The 22,461-nt window shown below is 41.6% G+C and overlaps 1 protein-coding gene across 1 annotated transcript in view; it reads right to left on the reverse strand.

The window, feature by feature from the left end:
- Positions 1-19,117, reverse strand: part of ACBD3 (acyl-CoA binding domain containing 3) — a 112,499-nt gene extending 93,382 nt beyond the window's left edge. The window contains exon 1 of the mRNA XM_030195721.1: positions 18,816-19,117. Within this exon, the coding sequence (XP_030051581.1) occupies positions 18,816-19,053 (238 nt within the window). The 5' untranslated portion in view covers positions 19,054-19,117. The remainder of the gene's footprint in view (positions 1-18,815) is intronic.
- Between the last annotated feature and the right edge of the window lie 3,344 nt (positions 19,118-22,461).

The following is a 22,461-nucleotide window of genomic DNA, read 5'->3' on the forward strand; positions in this document are numbered from 1 at the left end:
TCTGACAAATGAAGTTCAAAAGGAATAAAGGAAGAAGCAATAATGAAGAATAAACTATTGAGAAAATTATCAGTAAAAAAAAATATTACAGGAGAGTGGAGAACATTGCACAGTGCTTTAATATGGAATGAAATACAAATTATTAATTAGCTTTGAAACTGTAGAGTCTGAAAAACCAGATACATGAAAAATAAAACTCCTCCATTCGCATGCTAGTTTAAAAGAATCGGTATACACCAAAATTGTACATTCCCCAAGCTGAATGAGCCTTACAGAAACAGACTGTATTTACAGAGATACTCGACAAATTATAGGAAAAATATGAAGGTAATCTCCTTCTAGTTCTATTATCAACTAGTGCATTCAAATATGGAGGAGATATAAAGATAATAACATCGGCTTACTTCTCTGACAGAAGTTAATATATATAGTTCATTTAGGGAGATGTTGCCTCAAGAAACCCCCGGCTAGATCATATTACAAGCTCATGGGGGCTGGATCGTTTCATCATTGGCAACACCCCTACATTGTTAGAGCAGCCTTTCCCAATCATATGTATTAATACTCTTTTTTTCTTTTTATAAAAATTTTTCTTAAGCATATGATGGGCAAACGTCAAGTTAAACGTGACATAAGAGTTACTTAACTTTTTGCAAGGTCCAAACCTTCTTTAGTTAGTGCATGCTGAACGCGACCCAGACCAACAATGGCCACCGTTTCGTCGCCTGCTTCAGGGTCATATGGTCTGCGTCTTAACCAAAACAGAGAGATATATTTGTTATAGTATTAAAACCTTCATACAGCAATACATACTACATTTCTCTCAAGATGTGCTTTACAAAAAACACACTTCAGCTGAAGGATCAACCTTCTACAACGGACCAGCTTACAATAAAGATGGCTTCTCTAATTTAAAGGTTCTCTTACGTCAGACGCCAATGGTTGGCTCACCAATCAGCTCATGTCGTCTCCTTTCACTCTCTTAACACGGACCACAAAGTTAGTGGATTTCAGAAAAGATTTCAAAAAACCTCAAAAAAGTTTGTAGTCGGTAATCTGAACACTCTAAATAGAGGAATTACATTCAGGTGATGTTGTCAGTTATAGGAATATTCTAACTTAGAAAAAATGTTCAATTTTAGAAAAAATGTTCAAAATTAGAAAAAGCATTCAAAATTAGAAGAAATGTCCCCATTCGATTTTAGCATTCAGACCCATAGGGGTTAATGAGTTTAAGCGATGTATCCATTTTTGTTCACACTGGAATAGAATCCTCCTTCTATCAACCCCAATATGAGTTCGGGATCTCTCTATTTGTTGTAAGACAAAACATCTTAATTCAGCAAAGGAGTGTTGCGCTGTATTATAATGTTGTACCAAAGGTGTAGACATTCTTTGTGTATTTAACACACTGCGATGTTCAATTAAACGGACATATAGGGACCGTGAGGTTTGTCCCACATATAGTAAACCGCAGGGGCAGACTAAGCAATAAATGACATAATCTGATTTGCAGTTAGTATTGACTCTTAGAACAAATTCTCGAAAAGATTTTGGATGGATAAAAGTCTTTTTTTCTAACATAATCGCACACATACAGCAAGAGCCACATTTTTTATGCCCTGTAAATATAGGAGACATTACTCTGTGTAAAGGTAATACCGACGGGCATAATAATTCCTTCAAATTTTTGGATCTGCTGTAGGCAAAACGAATTCTTTTATTTGTAAACACTGGAAGAGTCTGCAATATGCCCCAATGGTTACTAAGAATTTTACTGACCCTGTGTACGTCCTTATCAAAACGTAAAACACAAGTGATAGAGTCTTCTATGTCACTGGGTCTATCATTGTCATTGTTCAGGCATTTTTTCTAAAATTGAACATTTTTTCTAAGTTAGAATATTCCTATAACTGACAACATCACCTGAATGTAATTCCTCTATTTAGAGTGTTCAGATTACCGACTACAAACTTTTTTGAGGTTTTTTGAAATCTTTTCTGAAATCCACTAACTTTGTGGTCCGTGTTAAGAGAGTGAAAGGAGACGACATGAGCTGATTGGTGAGCCAACCATTGGCGTCTGACGTAAGAGAACCTTTAAATTAGAGAAGCCATCTTTATTGTAAGCTGGTCCGTTGTAGAAGGTTGATCCTTCAGCTGAGGTGTGTTTTTTGTAAAGCACATCTTGAGAGAAATGTAGTATGTATTGCTGTATGAAGGTTTTAATACTATAACAAATATATCTCTCTGTTTTGGTTAAGACGCAGACCATATGACCCTGAAGCTGCGACGAAATGGTGGCCATTGTTGGTCTGGGTCGCGTTCAGCATGCATTAACTAAAGAAGGTTTGGACCTTGCAAAAAGTTAAGTAACTCTTATGTCACGTTTAACTTGACGTTTGCCCATCATATGCTTAAGAAAAATTTTTTATAAAAAGAAAAAAAGAGTATTAATACATATGATTGGGAAAGGCTGCTCTAACAATGTAGGGGTGTTGCCAATGATGAAACGATCCAGCCCCCATGAGCTTGTAATATGATCTAGCCGGGGGTTTCTTGAGGCAACATCTCCCTAAATGAACTATATATATTAACTTCTGTCAGAGAAGTAAGCCGATGTTATTATCTTTATATCTCCTCCATATTTGAATGCACTAGTTTACAGAGATACTGCCATAGGTTTCCAGGCCTACCTAACAGCACTATAAGATGTAAATATGCAGAAACAGTTGTAATATGAAAGTAAACAAGTATTCCAATGTGAAGAAGTAATGAGTGAGAATCCACTAATACATTTGGGGAAGGAAAACAAAAATCTTCAAAAGACTTAGAGCAAAACCAGATCCATGAATGATTAAGGAGAATCATTCCTAAGAATGAAGCATCAAGAGTTTATGTTTAAATCTTTTTATTGAGAACAACAACAATTGTACATGTTATACAATGAAAGGTATCCAATCAAATATCAATGTGCTAATTCAAATCAGCTTGTTAACTTTTTACTTTTCCCCCCCCCCCTCCTCTTCCCCTCCCCTTTCCCCCCTCCCCTCAGGCTATGAACAAAACCAGCTTCAAACTGTGCTACCCTTCATAGGATATATCGTTCAAGGTATTGAGAGTAAGAAAACTCTTCCTCATGAGGCAGTAGATTAAAAGCACGACCGGCTGCCTAGGGCCTTGTTTCTTATAGCCCTTCGTCTAGCATCTCTACCTTTTACATGAGTCGTACAGCTTTATTGATCACATCAACACCCTTAAAGGCTAAAACAGTACCCATATGATCAGTTGTCGGCTGTGTATGTCTCAGCATCGTCCCCTCTCCTCTTCCCTTCCTCTCCCCTCCCCCCCCCAATACTTCTCCCTACCTCACCATTCACTCTTATCTCCACAATCATCCCCATTCACTCCAACTCATTCAATACCTGACTTCTAACTCTGGGCGCTACTACATTCAGATATGCTGTCCAAATTTTAATGAAATTTTTCCTTCTTTTGGGAGTAAATCACGCACCTCTGGCCTCCCACATCATAAGCGCATGCAGTTTATTCCTCCAATACCAGTAGGAGGGCGGTATGTCCATTAACCAATGATTCAGTATGCATTTCTTAGCATCAAGAGTTTATAGTACATCATCATTTAAGGGCTGCTTTTACTAAGCTGTGATAAGCACTAGCGCGTGCTTACCATGGAGCACGTACAGATGTCCTGCACGCTAATACCATTAATTCAGAAAATGGAAAGTCAGCCATCTTCCAGGAGCAGTAAAAATGGCCTTGGCGCATAGGAAAGACCTGCATAAGGGAACACTAAGGCCACATTTTACCATAGCTTTGTAAAAGGACTCCTAAATATCCATGAGGTTTAAGAAAGGAGGAAGACTAAAAAGGGAATTGTGAGACTGAAAGATGCTGTGAACCGCCATTTAGATAATGATGAAGAAAAAGCAAATTTGCTAAATAGATACTTTTGTTCTGTTTTCACAGAAGAAAATCCTGGAGAACGACCACGATAGACTGGCAAAAGTACATATGAGAAAGGAGTGGATATAGCACCGTTCACGAAGAGAGTGTGTATGAACAACCTGAAAATCTAAAGGTGGACAAAGCCATGGGACCAGATGGGATCCACCCCAAGATACTGAGGGAGCTGAGAGAGGTTCTGGCAGGTCCTCTTAAAGATTTATTTAATAAATCCTTGCAGACAGGAAAGGTTCCGAGGGATTGGAGAACGGCGGTGGTGGTCCCTCTTCACAAAAGTGGTGATAAGGAAGAAGCTGGAAACTACAACCCGGTAAGCCTCACTTCGGTTACTGGAAAAGTAATGGAAGTGATGCTGAAGGAAAGGATAGTGAATTTCCTGGAAGCCAGAGTGGAGGAGTGGCCTAGTGGTTAGGGTGGTGGACTTTGGTCCTGAGGAACTGAGTTGGATTCCCACTTCAGGCACAGGCAGCTCCTTGTGACTCTGGGCAAGTCACTTAACCCTCCATTGCCCCATGTAAGCCGCATTGAGCCTGCCATGAGTGGGAAAGCGCAGGGTACAAATGTAACAAAAATAAAATAGATACTATTGGAGATTCTACATAGAATGTTGCTATTCCACTAGCAACATTCCATGTAGAAGGCTGCGCAGGCTTCTGTTTCTGTGAGTCTGACATCCTGCACGTACGTGGAATAGCAACATTCCATTTAGAATCTCAAATAGTAGCAACAGTGGAGGAGTGGCCTAGTGGTTAGGGTGATGGACTTTGGTCCCAAGGAACTGAGTTCAATTCCCGGCACAGGCAGCTCCTTGTGACTCTGGGCAAGTCACTTAACCCTCCATTGCCCCATGGAAGCCGCATTGAGCCTGCCATGAGTGGGAAAGCGCAGGGTACAAATGTAATATAAATATAAATAAATAAGTTGCAAAATCCGAGACAACATGGTTTTACCAAAGGTAAATCGTGCCAAACAAATCTCACTGAATTCTTTTTCTTTGACTGGATAACAGGAGAATTTAATCATGGACGTACTATAGTCGTAATCTACTTAGATTTCAGCAAAGCTTTTGACACGGTTCCCCACAGGAGGCTCTTGAATAAACTGGATGGGCTGAAGATAGGACCTGACGTGGTGAACTGGATTAGGAAATGTTGACGGACAGACGCCAAAGGGTGTTGGTTAATGGAATTCACTCGGAGGAGGGAAAGGTGAGTAGTGGAGTGCCTCAGGGATTGGTGCAGGGGCCGATTCTGTTCAATATATTTGTGAGTGACATTGCCGAAGGGTTAGAAGGTAAAGTTTGCCTTTTTGAGGATGATACTAACATTTGTAACAGAGTGGACACCCAGGAGGGAGTGGAAAACATGAAAAAGGATCTGCAGAAGCTAGAAGAATGGTCTAAGGTTTGGCAATTAAAATTCAATGCAAAGAAATGCAAAGTGATGCAGTTAGGGAGTAGAATTCCACGGGAGATGTATGATTTAGGCGGTGAGAGTCTGATATGTACAGACGGGGAGAGGGATCTTGGGGTGATAGAATCTGAGGATCTGAAGGCAACGAAACAATGTGACAAGGTGGTGGCCGTAGCTAGAAGATTGCTAGGCTGTATAGAGAGAGGTGTGATCAGCAGAAGAAAAGAGGTTTTAATGCCCCTGTATAAGTCATTGGTGAGGCCTCACCTGGAGTATTGTGTTCAGTTTTGGAGGCCGTATCTTGCCAAGGATGTAAAAAGAATTGAAGCGGTGCAAAGAAAAGCTACGAGAATGGTATGGGATTTGCTTTACAAGACGTATGAGGAGAGACTTGCTGACCTGAACATGTATACCCTGGAGGAAAGGAGAAACAGGGGTGATATGATACAGACGTTCAAATATTTGAAAGGTATTAATCCGCAAACAAACCTTTTCCGTAGATGGGAAGGCGGTAGAACTAGAGGACATGAAATGAGATTGAAGGGGGGCAGACTCAAGAAAAATGTCAGGAAGTATTTTTTCATGGAGAGAGTAGTGGATGCTTGGAATGCTCTCCCGCGGGAGGTGGTGGAGATGAAAACGGTAACAGAATTCAAAAATGCGTGGGATAAACTACTACTACTACTATTTAGCATTTCTATAGCGCTACAAAGCATACGCAGCGCTGCACAAACAAAGGAATCCTGTTCAGAAGGAATGGATCCTCAGAAGCTTAGCGGAGATTGGGTGGCAGAGACGGTGGTGGGAGGCGGGGCTAGTGCTGGGCAGACTTCTAGGGTCTGTGCCAGAGCCGGTGGTAGGAGGCGGGACTGGTGGTTGGGAGGCGGGGAAAGTGCTGGGCAGACTTATACGGTCTGTGCCGTGAAAATGACAGATACAAATCAAGGTCAGGTATACACAAAAAGTAGCACATATGAGTTTATCTTGTTGGGCAGACTGGATGGACCGTGCAGGTCTTTCTCTGCCGTCATGTACTATGTTACTATGTATATTATAAAGACATATAACTAAATCTAACATATCATCTACATGGAATATATTCCAATTAATAAACAGCATTTCTAAGGCAGCAATTGAATTTAAAAGCGCTTAAATAAGCGCATCTTTATCATTGATATACTGTTTTCTTTGATTGCAGATCGTCTTTTTTGCAATCCTACTACTACTACTACTTAGCATTTCTATAGCGCTGCCAGGGTTACGCAGCGCTGTACAAGTTTAAACATGGGTAAGGACAGTTCCTGCTCAAGAGAGCTTACAATCTAAAGGTAACAAACTAAGTAGTCAGTGTAGGTATCATGAATGGGGAAGGTGGTTAGGCGCCAAAAGCAAGGGAGAAGAGATGGGCTTTGAGTAAGGACTTGAAAATGGGCAGGGAGGGCGTATGGGCTCGGGAAGTCTGTTCCAGGCATAAGGTGATGCGAGAGAAAGGGCGGAGTCTGGAGTTAGCGGTGGTGGAGAAGGGTACAGATAGGAGTGATTTGTCCTGAGAGCAGAGGTTACGAGTGGGAACATACGGGGAGAGGAGGGTAGAGAGGTAATGGGGGGCTACAGATTGAGTGCACTTGAAGGTCAATAGGAAAAGCAATTGTTTAACCGTGAAACGCCAGCCATTGTCAGGTGGACATGGAACATAGTAGCAGCTAAGTTCTCTGTCTAATGAAAAAAATATATAAATACAAAGATATAGAAAATTTGAACAAGCAATCTAAAAGAGGTTTTTTGTTTTTAATACTAATGATTGAATGTGAGAAAGCACATTTTAGATGCTTGCAAGTATTCTGAGGTTTTTTTCCTCCTATGAACTACTAGGTCCTTAAATACGTTATCGAATATTTTTGCACCCTTTTTGGACGTTCTATTTGAGCTCTATAAACATTACAATATCACTATACCGGAAAAGCACCAGGATCACGACTAAGAGAATTATGGAGAATGAAGAGGTTACAGCTACCTGGGACATTCACATTCCAATGAAAAAAAAATCCCACAAGAACTGCATGGGATACTGGAGGTGTCAGTATCACATGGTTATTCTGCGATTTGTGTGGAGAAAAACAGAAGATCCTCTAGTAGCAGGAAATGCAGTTGGAGACAAGAAAACGCAGCAGAACAATACAAAATGCTTTCTGTATCATATTGGGTGCAGCAGGCTTAATGAAAAGGAATTTTCAAGCACACCGTAAAAGGTCTTATGAACTCAGGAAGCATCAGCAGTAAATTTGAGATGATACTTCATCATTCCTATCATAACAAATGCAAAACTAACCCTTCTGGGAACATATAAACCAAGCAGCAGCACCCTTATTGGGCAGACTGCACGGGCTGTTTCACTCTTCATCTGCCCTTCAGGTGCCATACTTAAAAACTAAGTTGTTGTTTAAATGAGTGAGCTATATGGAATTATTTTTTTTGAAATCTATTTTAGGCCTACACTATAAAAAAAAAGGGGCTTACTTTTCTTTATAAAATACTAATGTAAGTGTCCAAAAACAAACTAACATTTAAGGCACAATCACTTACACCAGCCCAATAGTTGACATAAATGGCCATGCCTTGTTGTATGTGCTAGAATAAGGGGCAGCCCACAGCAATCTGTCACCTGAGGCAGGGATGAGATGCTGCCCGCACCCAGTCTAGCATCTCCCCCCCTTCCCTCCTCAACTCTGTTCCCCGTGTTTACCTTATTTTTTTCCAAACGTTTACAGTAGCAGGGCTGCTGGCACTGGCCTCTTTGCTACTGCGTGCTGCCTCTGAGGAAACAATTCTGGTCGCCGAACCTCAAGAAAGATATAGTAGAATTGGAAAAGGTGCAGCGAAGGGCGACTAAAATGATAGCGGGGATGGGACGACTTCCCTATGAAGAAAGACTAAGGAGGCTAGGGCTTTTCAGCTTGGAGAAGAGACGGCTGAGGGAAGACATGATACAGGTATATAAAATAATGAGTGGAGTGGAACAGGTGGATGTGAAGCGTCTGTTCACGCTTTCCAAAAATACTAGGACTAGGGGACATGCGATGAAACTACAGTGTAGTAAATTTAAAACAAATCGGAGAAAATTTTTCTTCACCCAACGTGTAATTAAACTCTGGAATTCGTTGCCGGAGAAAGTGGTGAAGGCGGTTAGCTTAGCAGAGTTTAAAAAGGGGTTAGACGGTTTCCTAAAGGACAAGTCCATAAACCACTACTAAACGGACTTGGAAAAATCCAAAATTCCAGGAATAACATGTATAGAATGTTTGTACGTTTGGGAAGCTTGCCAGGTGCCCTTGGCCTGGATTGGCCGCTGTCGTGGACAGGATGCTGGGCTTGATGGACCCTTGGTCTTTTCCCAGTGTGGCATTACTTATGTACTTATGTGTACTTATGCCCTCACCTCCTTGTATATAAGGAGCAAATCATTAAGTGAGTGTTAAGCCCTGAAGCAAACAGACTAAACAAGCTGCTCATTACAGAACAGGTGAACTGTCAGTTCAATCACTAAGCAGTAAAATATTTGCTTCAGACAGATGAACAAATTGCAGCTGTCAAAGCTACAGAACAAGATTCTTTAAATAAACAAGAAGCCTTATGACCCTGAAGTCAAACAGGAAACCCATGCGCGTAGTTCTTCAAAGTATGATTTTCCAGGGAGAGAAATAGAGAGAGACCGTAAGATTACCAGCCAGATGTACTCATGCACACTGGGGCTCCACCTGTCTCAAATTCTTCACTCATCCTACACCATCCAGCTTCTCTTCCTCTCCACATACCCCTATTCTGTCTCCAGAGGCCACTGCTGAGTCTTGCCCCAATTCGCAGCAGCATTTTGGCTTTTTTTTCCTTTTAGGTTTTTATGGGGGAGGGCAAATATTTTTTGCTCTTCTAAATTTTGAGCACCCAGGACTTTTCCAGTCCTGCACACTCACAGCACTATAAAGACTTGTTGCATTTTCCATGTTTTCCTGAGGGATTCCCAAAGACTGGAAATCACAGTCACAAATACCACACTATATGGCAGAAGACAAAAATCAATTAGCCCAGTAGTCTTGTTCACAACACCAGGGATATATTGCGGCTGCAGAATATCACTTCTTATCCAGGTCAGTTTTTGCTGAACTCCTCTTTAGCCCTCTACCATATCTGGTAGATCACCATACAAGTTCCTATACTTGATCCAACATCCAGCACCTTCAATCCCCCAAGCCAAGTCCTCATCCCACCAGGCAACAGCTACCAAAACTAGCAAGACTGTCCAAACTTTTGACCACCCATGTCCCTTATTATCTTGCTGAATGATACCCAATCAATCCAGTTGATTTCCGTTCCTTCCAATCTGCTTACTCTCTGGCCTAAAGTGCCTCTAGATTATGTTTCTTTTTCGGCCTCTTTGTTTTCCATTTTTCACCTCTAGTCTGGCCTCTGTATCTGAAAGGAGTGAAAGGTGAATTGTTTGAAATCCTGCTGCAGCTCAAACCTGTTCTTACTACTATTTCTACAATAAGCAGCATAAAATGCACCGTACGTTTTTGGGATCTTGCCAGGTACTTGTGACCTGGATTGGCCACTGTTGGAAACAGGATGCTGGGCTTGATGGATCTATGGCAACACTTATGTACTTATGCACCTCTGCTGTTAAATTATTCCAGGAACAGGGACAAACATACCGAGAAAGCTTGGGTGCCAGGTAAAGTTTTTAGAAGCTAGGGCAATTGTTTCTCCTTGTTACCCCCTTTCTATTTCATCATCTGTAAAGCAGATACTGGTGGGTGACATCACTAACTGTACTGTTATTTGAATGTGTGCTCCCCCTTTTGAGTTCTTCACCTACTTCAAGTCCTCTGCTCCTTCGTACATTGGAAGAGCAGTTTCCAGCACTCAGAACAGGGAGAAAGCGGCCTCTGTAAAGCAGATACTATATATCTGACAGTGCTGGGGCATATATCTGGTTTAAGGACAACTGTTAAGAAAGCAATGTATATATGAAGCCAACAGATGTGGAAATATCTTGAATGTATTTGAAGACTCCTGTAATATTACAGTGTTCCAGTAAAGTTGAGTCTGTATTTCACATAGAAAGAGGAGAGGAGAGCCCATCATCCTAATGAAGGTAGCAAAGTGAAATCATAGTGGGACAAACCTCAGAAGTGGTGCAGAAAAAGATACAAGAACCCTAGCCGCTAATCAAATGTAGCGCATCTCCCCAACCGAATCAGAAAGCAGGCCAGACAAAGAAACCACTATACTGCAAAGGGTGGAAAAAGTGCCAAATCAGAAGATAGGATCCTTACTCCTTACAGGACAGGTCGATACCAAGGTCATAGAGGAAACGGAAGGGATGACCTGAAAATAAAAGGTCTGACACTTGCAGGATTGTCCAAGTTGCAATTGGTGCCTATGACCTTGGACCCACGAGCAAAGTCCACGACTGACTGTCCTCGAACCACATCAACATTCCAACATACACTCATCTTCATACATTCACACACTAAACGGCACAATTCCCAGTTGATTGGATACAACCTTGAGAAAAAGCAGCAGAGCATAATTGGGTACCATAAACACCCATGAATTCATATACCCCTTCATCACTCTCATACTTTTACACACACACTCCTCCTTTACTTCATGAACTTAGTCCAGATAAACCTCACTTCATAAAAAACATTACCCCTAACAACACTCCCCCCACCCCACGAGTTCATTCTTAGAAGTAATTTAACAAGCAACAGATCACATAGGATCCCCTGAGAAAGTGCAAACTGAAAGCACTCACTATTATACAAAGGAGCCAGAATGAACGTATTGAAATTACTCCTAGAAATCTACTCCTTAATATTGGTCCAAATACTGTTAGCCACACCTCTCAATGATTATAACACCATACCAATACTACAAAGCCGTTCAGGATTACCAGATACACCAACCTCAACCAAACCGGCAACAGAACTTACAATAGCAAAACATTATCCCACAAACAAACTGCACAACCAACAGAAAAAAGCTCTAATAAATCCAAATCGACATACAAACGACAACTAATAAAGGTTCCCACTTTCACCATTACGGAAGATACATACCTTACAATTCAAATAGGTTACCATCAATGCTAGATCAACAGTAAACAAAACAGAAATTATAAAAGATTGGATCACAGCGGAAACCTTAGATTTACTCTTCATCAGACAAACCTCCGGGATACAACATTACACACTGGACCAGAATAGGTAAAAGAGGCGAAGGCATTGCCATAATCTCACTTTAGAAACCACTGCTGAATCAATCACACCTCAATTAGAAATTGCCTCAATCAGATTGCAACATAAAAGTGTTGCCGGCAATCTAAATTGCGTCCTATTCTACAGACCGCCAGGCACTTGGAGCAAAGCATATATAACCCTAATGGATTTCATATCGGCTACTTGTACATTTAACTCAAACATACTAGTCACTGGGTACGTAAACCTTCATTTAGAAGACCCAAACTCAACTGGTGTCCAAGATTGTAAGGAATTCTTCCAACTATGGGCTTTCAAATGGCCATATCCGAATGCCACCCATAGAAAAGGGCACACAATTGACCTGCTAACCCATAAATTCGCATCAGACCAAATCATTAAAATCATTGACCACAAATGGATGGAAATTCCATGGTCAGATCACTTCAAATTAAATCTGACCCTACAATGGCTTAAGAATGGGCATCTCAAAACTGATTAAAAAAAATCTTACCAAACCAGAGGTAAAGTAGACACAACTGCATTTTGGCAATCAATTTACAACAACAATTGGTCTATTCCATCTGATTCTATCAACTATCTGGCAGATTGGGAATCGAGATGTATCACCGTTCTAAATTAATTAGCTCCTTTACGAACAATAACCATTCACAAACCAAACAGGACCCCATGGTTCAATGAAAATGTGAAACAATCAGGAACCAGACAACTCGAAAGAGCCTGGAGAAAAAACAAAAATGATCAAAATCTAAATGCTTGGAAAGAATCACATAGAAAATACAAATATGAAATGAAAAAATCCAAACGGAACTACTATAATGGACAACTAGGTTCTGACTTCAAAGACATGAAAAGTTATACAAGCTACTGGATAAATTACTAGACACAAAAACAGTGCCCTCAACAAAATCAGGAATCCCAACAGCAGACGATCTTGCTAACTACTTCAAAGGCAAAATTGTCAATCTACACAAAAATATGTCACAGGACTACACCAACCTTGATACCTTCCTTAATGAGCTAGACCCACGCTCAGAAGAATACCCAGCAGACCAAACTTGGACAAATTTCGCCCAGATCACACAAGAAACATTAGCACTAGCAACCAATAAGATCTCTACAGCCTACTCTCAATTGGACACCTGCCCCAATTATCTAATGAACCCCCCCCCCCGCTCGATTCATCACTGAACTTACCTCCCACCTCAACTTCTTGTTCTAGTATGGCATATTCCTCAAAGACAAAGGCAATATACTACTCACACCATTACCAAAAGACACCAAAAAGAAAACTAACTATATCACCAACTACTGACCTGTGGCATCCATCCCACTTACAACCAAACTGATGGAAAGCATTGTAGCTAAACAACTTACTGAATACAGTCGAGCTTCAGATCTTTCCACAGTACAGAAACCGTCCTAGTAACTCTCCTAGCCAAGTTCAAAAAGGAAATCGCATTAGGTAAAAACATACTCCTCTTGCAATTTGACTTGTCAAGCGCATTCAATATGGTTGACCATTATAATATACTATTAAGTATACTCGACAAGATAGGCATAGGAGGGAATATACTCAAATGGATCAAGGGTTTCCTAACCACAAGATCTTATCAAGTAAAAGCAAACTCAAACATATCACCATCATGGATGACCGATTGCGGAGTACCCCAGGTTTCACCTCTCTCATCCATATTATTTAATCTGATGATGATCCCCCTTGCTCATGCCCTACAGAAGCATATTCTTAATCCTTTTCTGTATGCGGATGATGTCACCATTTACATACCGTTCAATTCTAATCCAACAGGAATCACTGTTGCAATAAAGACTAGTTTAAGCTTAATGGATGCCTGGGCATCGGCCTTCAAACTCAAACTCAACAAGGAAAAAACTCACTGCCTTATTCTCACCACAAAACAAACCTCCCTTCATCCATACAAACCCCGGAACATACTCTCTCAATATCGGACAAACTGAAGATCCTTGGAATTACTATTGATACCAACCTAACCCTGGAGAGCCAATCCTCTGCCACCATGAAGAAAATGTTCCATGCAATTTGGAAACTCAAACGGATCAAACAATTCTTCCCAAGGGAAACTTTCCGTAACATAATTCAAACAATAGTACTATCACATGTTGACTACTGTAACGCCGTATATGCAGGATGCAAAGAATAGATCTTAAGGAAACTCCAGACCAGACAGAACACGGCAGCTAGACTCATTTTCGGAAAGACACGATTCAAAAGTGCTAACCCCCTACGCGAAATACTGCACTGGCTACCAATCAAGGAAAGAATAGCCTTCAAAATTTGCACTCTGGTCCACAAAACAATCCATGATCTGGCCCCAACCTACACGACCGAACTTATCGACTTACCGACTAGAAACATCATCGAATCAACAAGAACGTTTCTAAACCTGCATTACCCAAACTGTAAAGGACTAAAATACAAATCAACATATGCATCCAGCTTTTCCTACATTTGCACCCAGCTCTGGAATGCATTACCTAGAAACATTACAACTGTGAACACCCATCTAAAATTCTGAAAAGACCTCAAGACTCACCTCTTCCTGAAAGCCTACCCAGCAGACCCGAACTAATTCATGAACAATGCATCACATCTATCGAACTAAGAAATTAATACCCCTTCCACATAATCCTATTACTTCAAACTGCACACATTTTACCACTCCAGTTATATTTAAGTGTACTTCTACCCTTATCCTACTCTGTATTGCTCAATAGAAGCCTCATTGGGATTACTTCTCTCTATATGCTACTATATATTCGTACCAGAGTTGTATTCTCTTTTCCAGAATCTTATCAGCTTCCTTGCACCTACTGTTACTCTATTTTCCACTCTGTATATATCCCCGGAGTTGGTACTCTCCTCTCCAGAACCTGTAAGCCACATTGAGCCTACTGCTATGCGGGAAAATGTGGGATACAAATGTAATAAATAAACAAACAAATCATTTTACGTTTTGTCTTTTTTTAATTAGCTTACTTTTAGTTCTGCTTTGACTTTTGCAGAGACTGCTTTTGTAATTTGGATTGGATTTGACTTGATAGACCATTCCAAACAGAAGTTACAATAAAAGAAAAGTCTACAATGATAAAACAATAACCTATAATTTTACAAATAAAATATGAGTAAGAAAACACAACCAATAACAAAATACTACCAATATTAACAGAACCGTGGCGTTCCAAAGAAAGAGTCTCAAATAATTAAAGTTAGTTTCAAAAAGCCAATTTTTCAAAATGTTCTGAAACCCAACATAGCTGGTCATACTAAGTGAATTCCATAGCTAAAGTCCCTCTTTCTAGAAGTCAACAATCCTTGAAGTAAGGAAGTTGCAATAAACTTTTCTGCGATTAACGAAGAAAAACAAATAATTGATAATCTTGTGGAACCAACATTTCTGAAAGATATCTTGGAAAGTGCAAAAAAACAATTTTGAAAACAAGTTTTAAAAAACAAGTCTTGCATAGACAGGCAACCAATACAAATACTTTAAAAATTGGTGTTACGTGTTCAGTTCTTGACCCAACAACTACTAAACATGCAACAGTATTTTGTACAAGCTGTAGCCTCCTCTGATTGGTCTAAGCCCTAATACAAGGAATTACAATAACCAGTTCTACTTGTAATAATTGCATGAACTAGCTTCATCAAATTTGACAGACAGAAGGGTCTTAAACTGTGGAATTTGCCTCAATTGGAAATAAGTCTTGACAACCAGATTAATTTGCTTATCAAATTTCAAAGCATTATCACTGTGAAAACTCAGTATGAATGACATCCTGTAAGGGAATAGGACAACCACTTATTGAACAAAGAACAGTCAGAGGCTTATCTTTTCGAGTAAGTCACATAGCAGCAGACTTATTATTATTCAAAATTAGATCATGATCTGTCAACCATTTAAAAAAAAAAAAAAAAGCTTACACTTAAGATCAGACATAGCCTGCACCTGAAAGTCCTTCATAAAGACAATAATTTGAATATAATCATTTGCAATAAAATTAAACTTGAACCCCTAACTTTCACACAGTTCAGCCAAAGGAGCAATTTCACAGAAAGTGAGTGCCTCTATCACTGAGGCTGTGTTCGCTGTATGTTTGTACACATGCGTGCTCATATGCGCAGTTGTACAGTCTTAGTCAAGAGGCTATGCTCACTGTGGGTAAGGTAGAGCCTGTGGTGCTTCTGGTACTTCCCTCATTCTATCCTGCCACTGCTGCTGAAGGAAGCCCCGGGTCCTAAATTGGCAGTATTTTGGACCACATCATCCTTCTCTCAGAAGCTATCCTGTGGCGTACTTCATCCTGCCATCATAACTGAAGACTAATCCAACTAGAAGACACCAAGTGGAGTAGCTAGGGCAGCAGGCTAAGAACCAGGGATGCCAGATTTCAAATCCATTAAGAATCTTTGTGACCTTGGGCAAGTCACTTGACCCTCACCAATGAAGTTCTCAATGAGGCAGGGAAATACTACCGCACCTGAATGGCAGAGCCCAGCCATATTATGGCTTCAAGCCTTGGTACTGGTGTTATGGAAGCCCGAGTATTCTGGCTTTGCCTGGCAGGCTCTGCCCCTCTCTCTGTACTGTGTCTGTGTTGCAGCAGTACTCCTCATAGCTGCCAGCCCCAAGTCAGCTTAGAACCTTGAAGGACGCCAAGAATAAACCATTCTTAGTGCAGAGTCTACACCTTACATTTTGTTTTCATATCTAAAAAGCCAAATAGTGACCAGGTAAATAAGAACTAAAAAGAGAGTACTGGACCTCTGCTAGAATACATGCAACTTGCAGACCTCTGGTTCCCACTGCATCTCCTTGTGACCTTGGGCAAGTCACTTAACCCTCCATTGCCCCAGGTACCAAAACGTAGATTGTGAGCCCTCTAGGGACAGAGAAAGTACCTGCATATAATGTGTACAGTGCAGCGTATGTCTAGTAGCGCTATAGAAATGATTAGTAGTAGTAGAAGACCTCTTCTGAACAATCACTGAATTAAGCCTCCTCACTTTCATTTACATGAAAATTAACTGATGACTTCTTTCAAGACCCAATAGAGAAATACATCACTGGTCACCATGCAAATTAAACAAAATAGGACAGATTTATCCTAATCTCAATAACTATTCATACTGATTTACATATATACATGCTTCCTGCTCTAAATACGTTAAAATGGCCCAGGGCCTAGAGATCTTAAAATATTAAGGCATTGCACAAATTGTATATTTTTGTACATGCTATATAGACTGCTGAACTTCTGCCCTGGTCTGGATTTACTGCATTAAAATATTAGACATTTTTTAATGTATGGCTATTGCAAAAACTAGTCTCACAACCAATTAGATATCCCAAGCTAAAATGTACTAAGAATCGATAATGATTAACTACAAGAGCTATCAATAAATAAAAATACATACATAAAACTTAACTGAACCCAGCCCAATGCAATACAGCTGGTTAGTTTGCCTTTGATCTTCCGTGCTACTACAGGATACCCCAACCTTTATCATCATTATCACCATATACATGATACCATAATACTCAGTAGGCACACAGAGTAACTGAATCCATTCACCCACTAGTGAGAAAGTAAATTTCTTGCACTTAACCCTAAGGTTTATTTATGTAGTCAAAGTGTTTGTTATTGATAATTGCACAACAAAGTTCCACCAGCATTTAACAACAGACGATCTGTGACACATAAGAAACAATCTAACTTCCACACAAACTGTACTAGATCTCATTAATAATGCTAGCAATCATACAGTAAAAGCTTTTCTTGAAAAACAAAACATATTTTTAATCCAGTTTTGAACATTCTACTACCCGAAAATGGCATCCGCCATTACGGCAAATGTGAGCCACATTGAGCCTGCAAATAGGTGGGAAAATGTGGGATACAAATGCTACAAATAAAATAAAATAAGACCCCCTCCTTCCTTTAATCTATTGGGAGTAAATTCCAAATCACTGGAGCTACACAGCTAAATGCTGTATTTCAGGAGGAATCTACCTAAATTCTCCCATGGGCAGGAATAACCAAATTATTTCCTTGAGAAGATCTCAGCACCCAAGAGGGTTGTTAAGGCAACAACAGGGAATGCAAATACCCTGGAATCCCCACATAGTAAGTCCTAGAGAAAGTAATAAAGTCTTAAAATTGATTCTCTCTCTCTTAGAGGAAGCCAACGTTACTCTTGTAACAAATATGTCACAAGATCTCGATACATGGCAGAATTTTTAATCAACTGTAAATGTTTCAGCAGATACTGGTGACATCTAATATCTACCCAGTTAATCACCAACATATGTAAAAGTGTCTTAGTCGACTGCTATGCCTCATTGCACGAATTTTCCTTAAACAAGCAAATTAAGTCTTAACTATTTTCAAGATGTTTTTAGAAAATTGGAATTCAGGACCCCAAAATCACTCCGAAAGATGTTGTTTCTTTCATCTGCACTGAAATATTAGTAGGTTTCGGAATACATGGCAATGAATAGAAATCAAACAAAATAAAACAAGATGATACCTTTTTTATTGGACGTAACTTAATACATTTCTTGATTAGCTTTCGAAGGTTGCCCTTCTACGTCAGATCGGAAATAAGCAAATATGGTAGATGGCAGTATATATAAGTGAAACATCAAAGCATTTCAGTGACAGTCTAACAGGGTGGGGGTGGGAGGGTGATAAACATACATGGCGGAAGAAATGAAGTAGGAAGATATGTACAATACTTCACATTTGACTGGATTGCAAAACATAGGCCTGATCATCCAACTTCCCTAAGTAGAAAAACAAAAAAAGGAATAGCAAAGTCGATGCACTACCCATAAACTTCACCTACTGGGCAGATGTTTTGTTTAATTGGTTACTGATTAGTTGTGTTTCATTAAGTGTAAATGCGTAGGTTTGCTCCAAGGAAGCAACGCGTGAAGAGCAAGAGAGGGATTCCATGGAATTGGCCTTAAGAACCCGGTTTAGCCAGCGCGAGGCTTCTTCCCAGCCAGTCGGCTTCAAGCGCGCGCGCGCGCTCGTTCGCTCGCGACGGCCAGTGTCCAAAGGAGAGAGAGAGAGGGAGAGACGAGGAAGCGCCTGACCTTTAAAGAACTTGAGCGCGAGGCCGAACAGCTCCTCCAGGCTGAAACCCCAGAGCTCTTCCGTGTCCGCGCGCTCCCCGCTCCGCTGCAGCTGGTGGAAGAGGCCCAGCGCGGCCCTGGCCGCCTCTGCTCCCTCCCCGCGACGCTCCTGCTGCTCCGCCAGCCTCTCCTCCGGGTCCGGGCTCAGCGTCATGCCGTCTATGGACACCTCCAGCCGCTCGGAGCTCACCACCGCCATGGCCGGCCCTCAGCTCCTCCAGGCAGCAGCGGCCACGTACCTACTTCCGCTCGCTTCGCCCCCTTGCCAGTCCGACTTCCGGCTGCGTCCCCAGCGCCGCACTGCTATTTGCTGTCACCTAGGAGACGCGAACGCGTAATGGCTCGCGGCGACGGGAGGCCGACCCGGACGCGAGGAGGCCGACGCACAGGCTGTCAGTACGGCACTGAGCGCGAGCTCGAGCTTTCGCAAGCCGGAAGTAACAACAACAAAAAAAAAAGCACGAGAACTTTATCGCTGTTTTGCAGTGACAATAGTAAGAGTGCAGTGAAATTACCCTGCTAAGGCTACACTTTGGCTCGGCGGTGGGATCCAGTCTCATTTTACTGTTCTAAGAGGAAACGGGATTTTTTCCTGTTCGTTTGGGGGAAATCTGTGTTTCCATTGGGAAATGTGCATCTGATACCTTTCTAAGTTCCACAGTGCAAGTGGAAATACATTTCTGTTTCTCCAGTGTTGCAGTGGTCCTTGGGTTTGCCAAGTGGAGGAGTGGCCTAGTGGTTGGAGTGGTGGACTTTGGTCCCGGGTTCAATTCCCACTGCAGCTCCTTGTGACTCTGGGCAAGTCACTTAACCCTCCATTGCCCCAGGTACAAAATAAGTACCTAAGCCACATTGAGCCTGCCATGAGTGGGAAAGTGCAGGGTACAAATAAAAACAAACCTTTGCTGCCTTTTCTTCTCTGGTGGAGCTCCTTCAAGACAAGTCCCTAGCTTTGGAGCCTATCTGTCTGGCTTTCATTGTTCTCAGAGAGCCCTGGTCCCAGATGCCCAGAGCGGACAAAGGTGTGTTAAGTAGGGGTACTTGAGAAACAACATTTGGTCCATCTGCCATCCTCAGCGATTCCTGAGGAAGGGGGGAGTTATCAGAAGCTGGTTTCATATTAATCTAAGTATGTCCAGCAATCCTGACAGCAGTGTACAGTAAGAATAGATCAAACATGTGCAATAGGCAATTAGCAGTAAAATATTCAATTAACAATACAAAGTATGGCACAGTATACTATTCACAATGTCAACACAATACGTAATAGAACATTATAATTGATAGCGAAGGGTAAAGCAAAGATGGAACATACAGAAGGGTAAGAAAGTAGGAAAAGTTAGAAAGTAAGGTGATTGATTTAAAGAAAGTTGCACATGAGGTCAGAGAAATGGTTAAATATTATCTCAGCTAGGGTAGGAGTAGTTTAACATGTCCTGCTGCAGTTTGTGTAGCCCGTGTCACTCCTTGTGTGTGTGTGTGTGTGTGTGAGTGAGACTAATGAGTTAGTTACTTCTTCCATTAAAAGCTTGGTTGAAGAGCCAAGCTTTCACCTGCTTCCTGAAGTAGAGGTAGTCTTGTGTTAAGCGGAGCCTTTCAGGCAATGCATTCCAGAGTGTGGGGGGCTACTCCAGAGAAAGCTGGCTTGCAGGTATCACATTGTGTAATGTCTTTTGGAGAGGGTGTGGTTAGTGAAAGTCCTTGGGAGGACCTTAATGTTCTTGGTGGTGTTTGGAGGAGCATTCTATGCCTCAGATACTCAGGACCTTGAAGATCAGACATGGAGTTTTAAATTTAGCCCTGTATTGTACTGGTAACCAATTCAGTTTTTGCAAAAATGGTGTGATGTGGTCACATCGCTTGCAACCTTCTATGAGTCTTGCTGCTGCATTCTGAATCAACTGGAGCTGGTGCAGACCCTTTGTAGTCAGACCATTGTATAGTGCATTGCAGTAATCCAGTCTTGATGTTACCATGGCATGCATGTAAGAAATGTGTAAATAGATTGCTTTTTCACTTAACAAAATTACAAAGGTAAAACACATAGCTTATGCCCTTGTAGAAAGGAAATCTTTGGGGATAAAGGTATAACTATATTTGTGTGAGTGTGTGTATTAATAGTGCAGGCCCTTTCTAATAAGGACCACCACATTAATTAATATAACATTTTAAGATGGCTTTACAATTACTAACAAAAGGAACTGTGGCAGTTAAAAGGACAGGATGTGCTAGTTAATAAGGAATGTGAGAAGCAAGATAACCAGTAGGAGAAGGGGGGGGGGGGGGGGGGGTAAAGGAAGCCCAAACTGCTGATGCAGAAATGTATGAAAGTCTCAAGGACATGAAGGCCTGAGGGCTGAGATAAAATAATGTAAGCCAAGCATGAGAGCAACCCATGATTGGACAAGATAAACTCTGTAGCTATAGAAGAAAGGACAAGGAGAACAGCCAAGGGGGGGGGGGGGGGGGGGGGGGTTGGGGGTAGACATATGATGTCTACAACTCATGTGAAATCAACATCCAATGAAAAATATAGGGGCAGAAAAGCAAAGATACTTACCTGTAGCAGGTATTCGAGGACAGCAGGCTGATTGTTCTCACATGTGGGTTGATGTCCGCTTCGGCCCAGGAATCAGCATTTTGCAAGCAAAATATAAATAAACTTTTGCCAGAGTCTTCTGGATCGTGTGCAGCTCGCACCGCACATGCGCGGACTGATTTCCCGCCCATCGTGTGAGCACGTCTCATCAGTTAAATCAAAAAGCATATAAAGAAATAAATAACAACTCCAAAGGGGAGGAGGGCGGGTTTGTGAGAACAATCAGCCTGCTGTCCTTGGAGAATACCAGGGTCTTCACCCAAAGCTTTTCTCGTTGGGCTTCTCAAGACGCTTGGGTCCATTTCTTTATACGAAGGCACAGACTGCAAGCAGCTGGGCTATGGTCAGGCCCAAGGCACTGTAAACACCAGGCGTGAGTATCAGTATCTGAGATGGTCCGTTTGCACCGAGTACAACGTTTGAAGCCGCTGGGTGTCTTCGATGACATGGAAGGAAAAATGGCTTCGGATAAATCAAAAGACGCGATTGTGCCTGAAGGGCACAAAAATAAGGGAATAACCAAACCATGCGGCCTAAAAACCGACACATCGGCACCTCCTGTATAGAGGGGGAGTGATCCTCTCGGTGCCGACGCTTCTCGGGTGCCAATTCCTTCGACGCCCCAGAGTTCCCAGCACCGTGTATTGAAGGAGAATGATGACGGTGCTTCTTCGCCTTCGCTCAATGCCCATCATCGAGACTCCTCGGTACCGATGAGGACATGGAATCCTCACGTCTCCTCAGGGCCGGGTCTGATGAGGTCGATCCCAGGGGGCCTGCATAACAGGAGAACCCGAGGCAGGTGGAGACCCACTCGATGCCTCACTGCTCCCAGTGCGAATTGGTCTTTCAGCAGCCATTACCTCCGCTCCCGACGTCAATGCTTCCCTCAATGTCGACAGAAAGGAATATAAACTGTAAGAATTAAGGAATAGCTGTGCATGCTTACTATCAGAGACACCCATTCTTGCAAGAGTGTATTTTGAAATAATAAAGACTTGCTTCACC

The sequence above is a fragment of the Microcaecilia unicolor genome, chromosome 3, assembly GCF_901765095.1.
Source record: "Microcaecilia unicolor chromosome 3, aMicUni1.1, whole genome shotgun sequence".
NCBI lineage: Eukaryota > Metazoa > Chordata > Amphibia > Gymnophiona > Siphonopidae > Microcaecilia > Microcaecilia unicolor.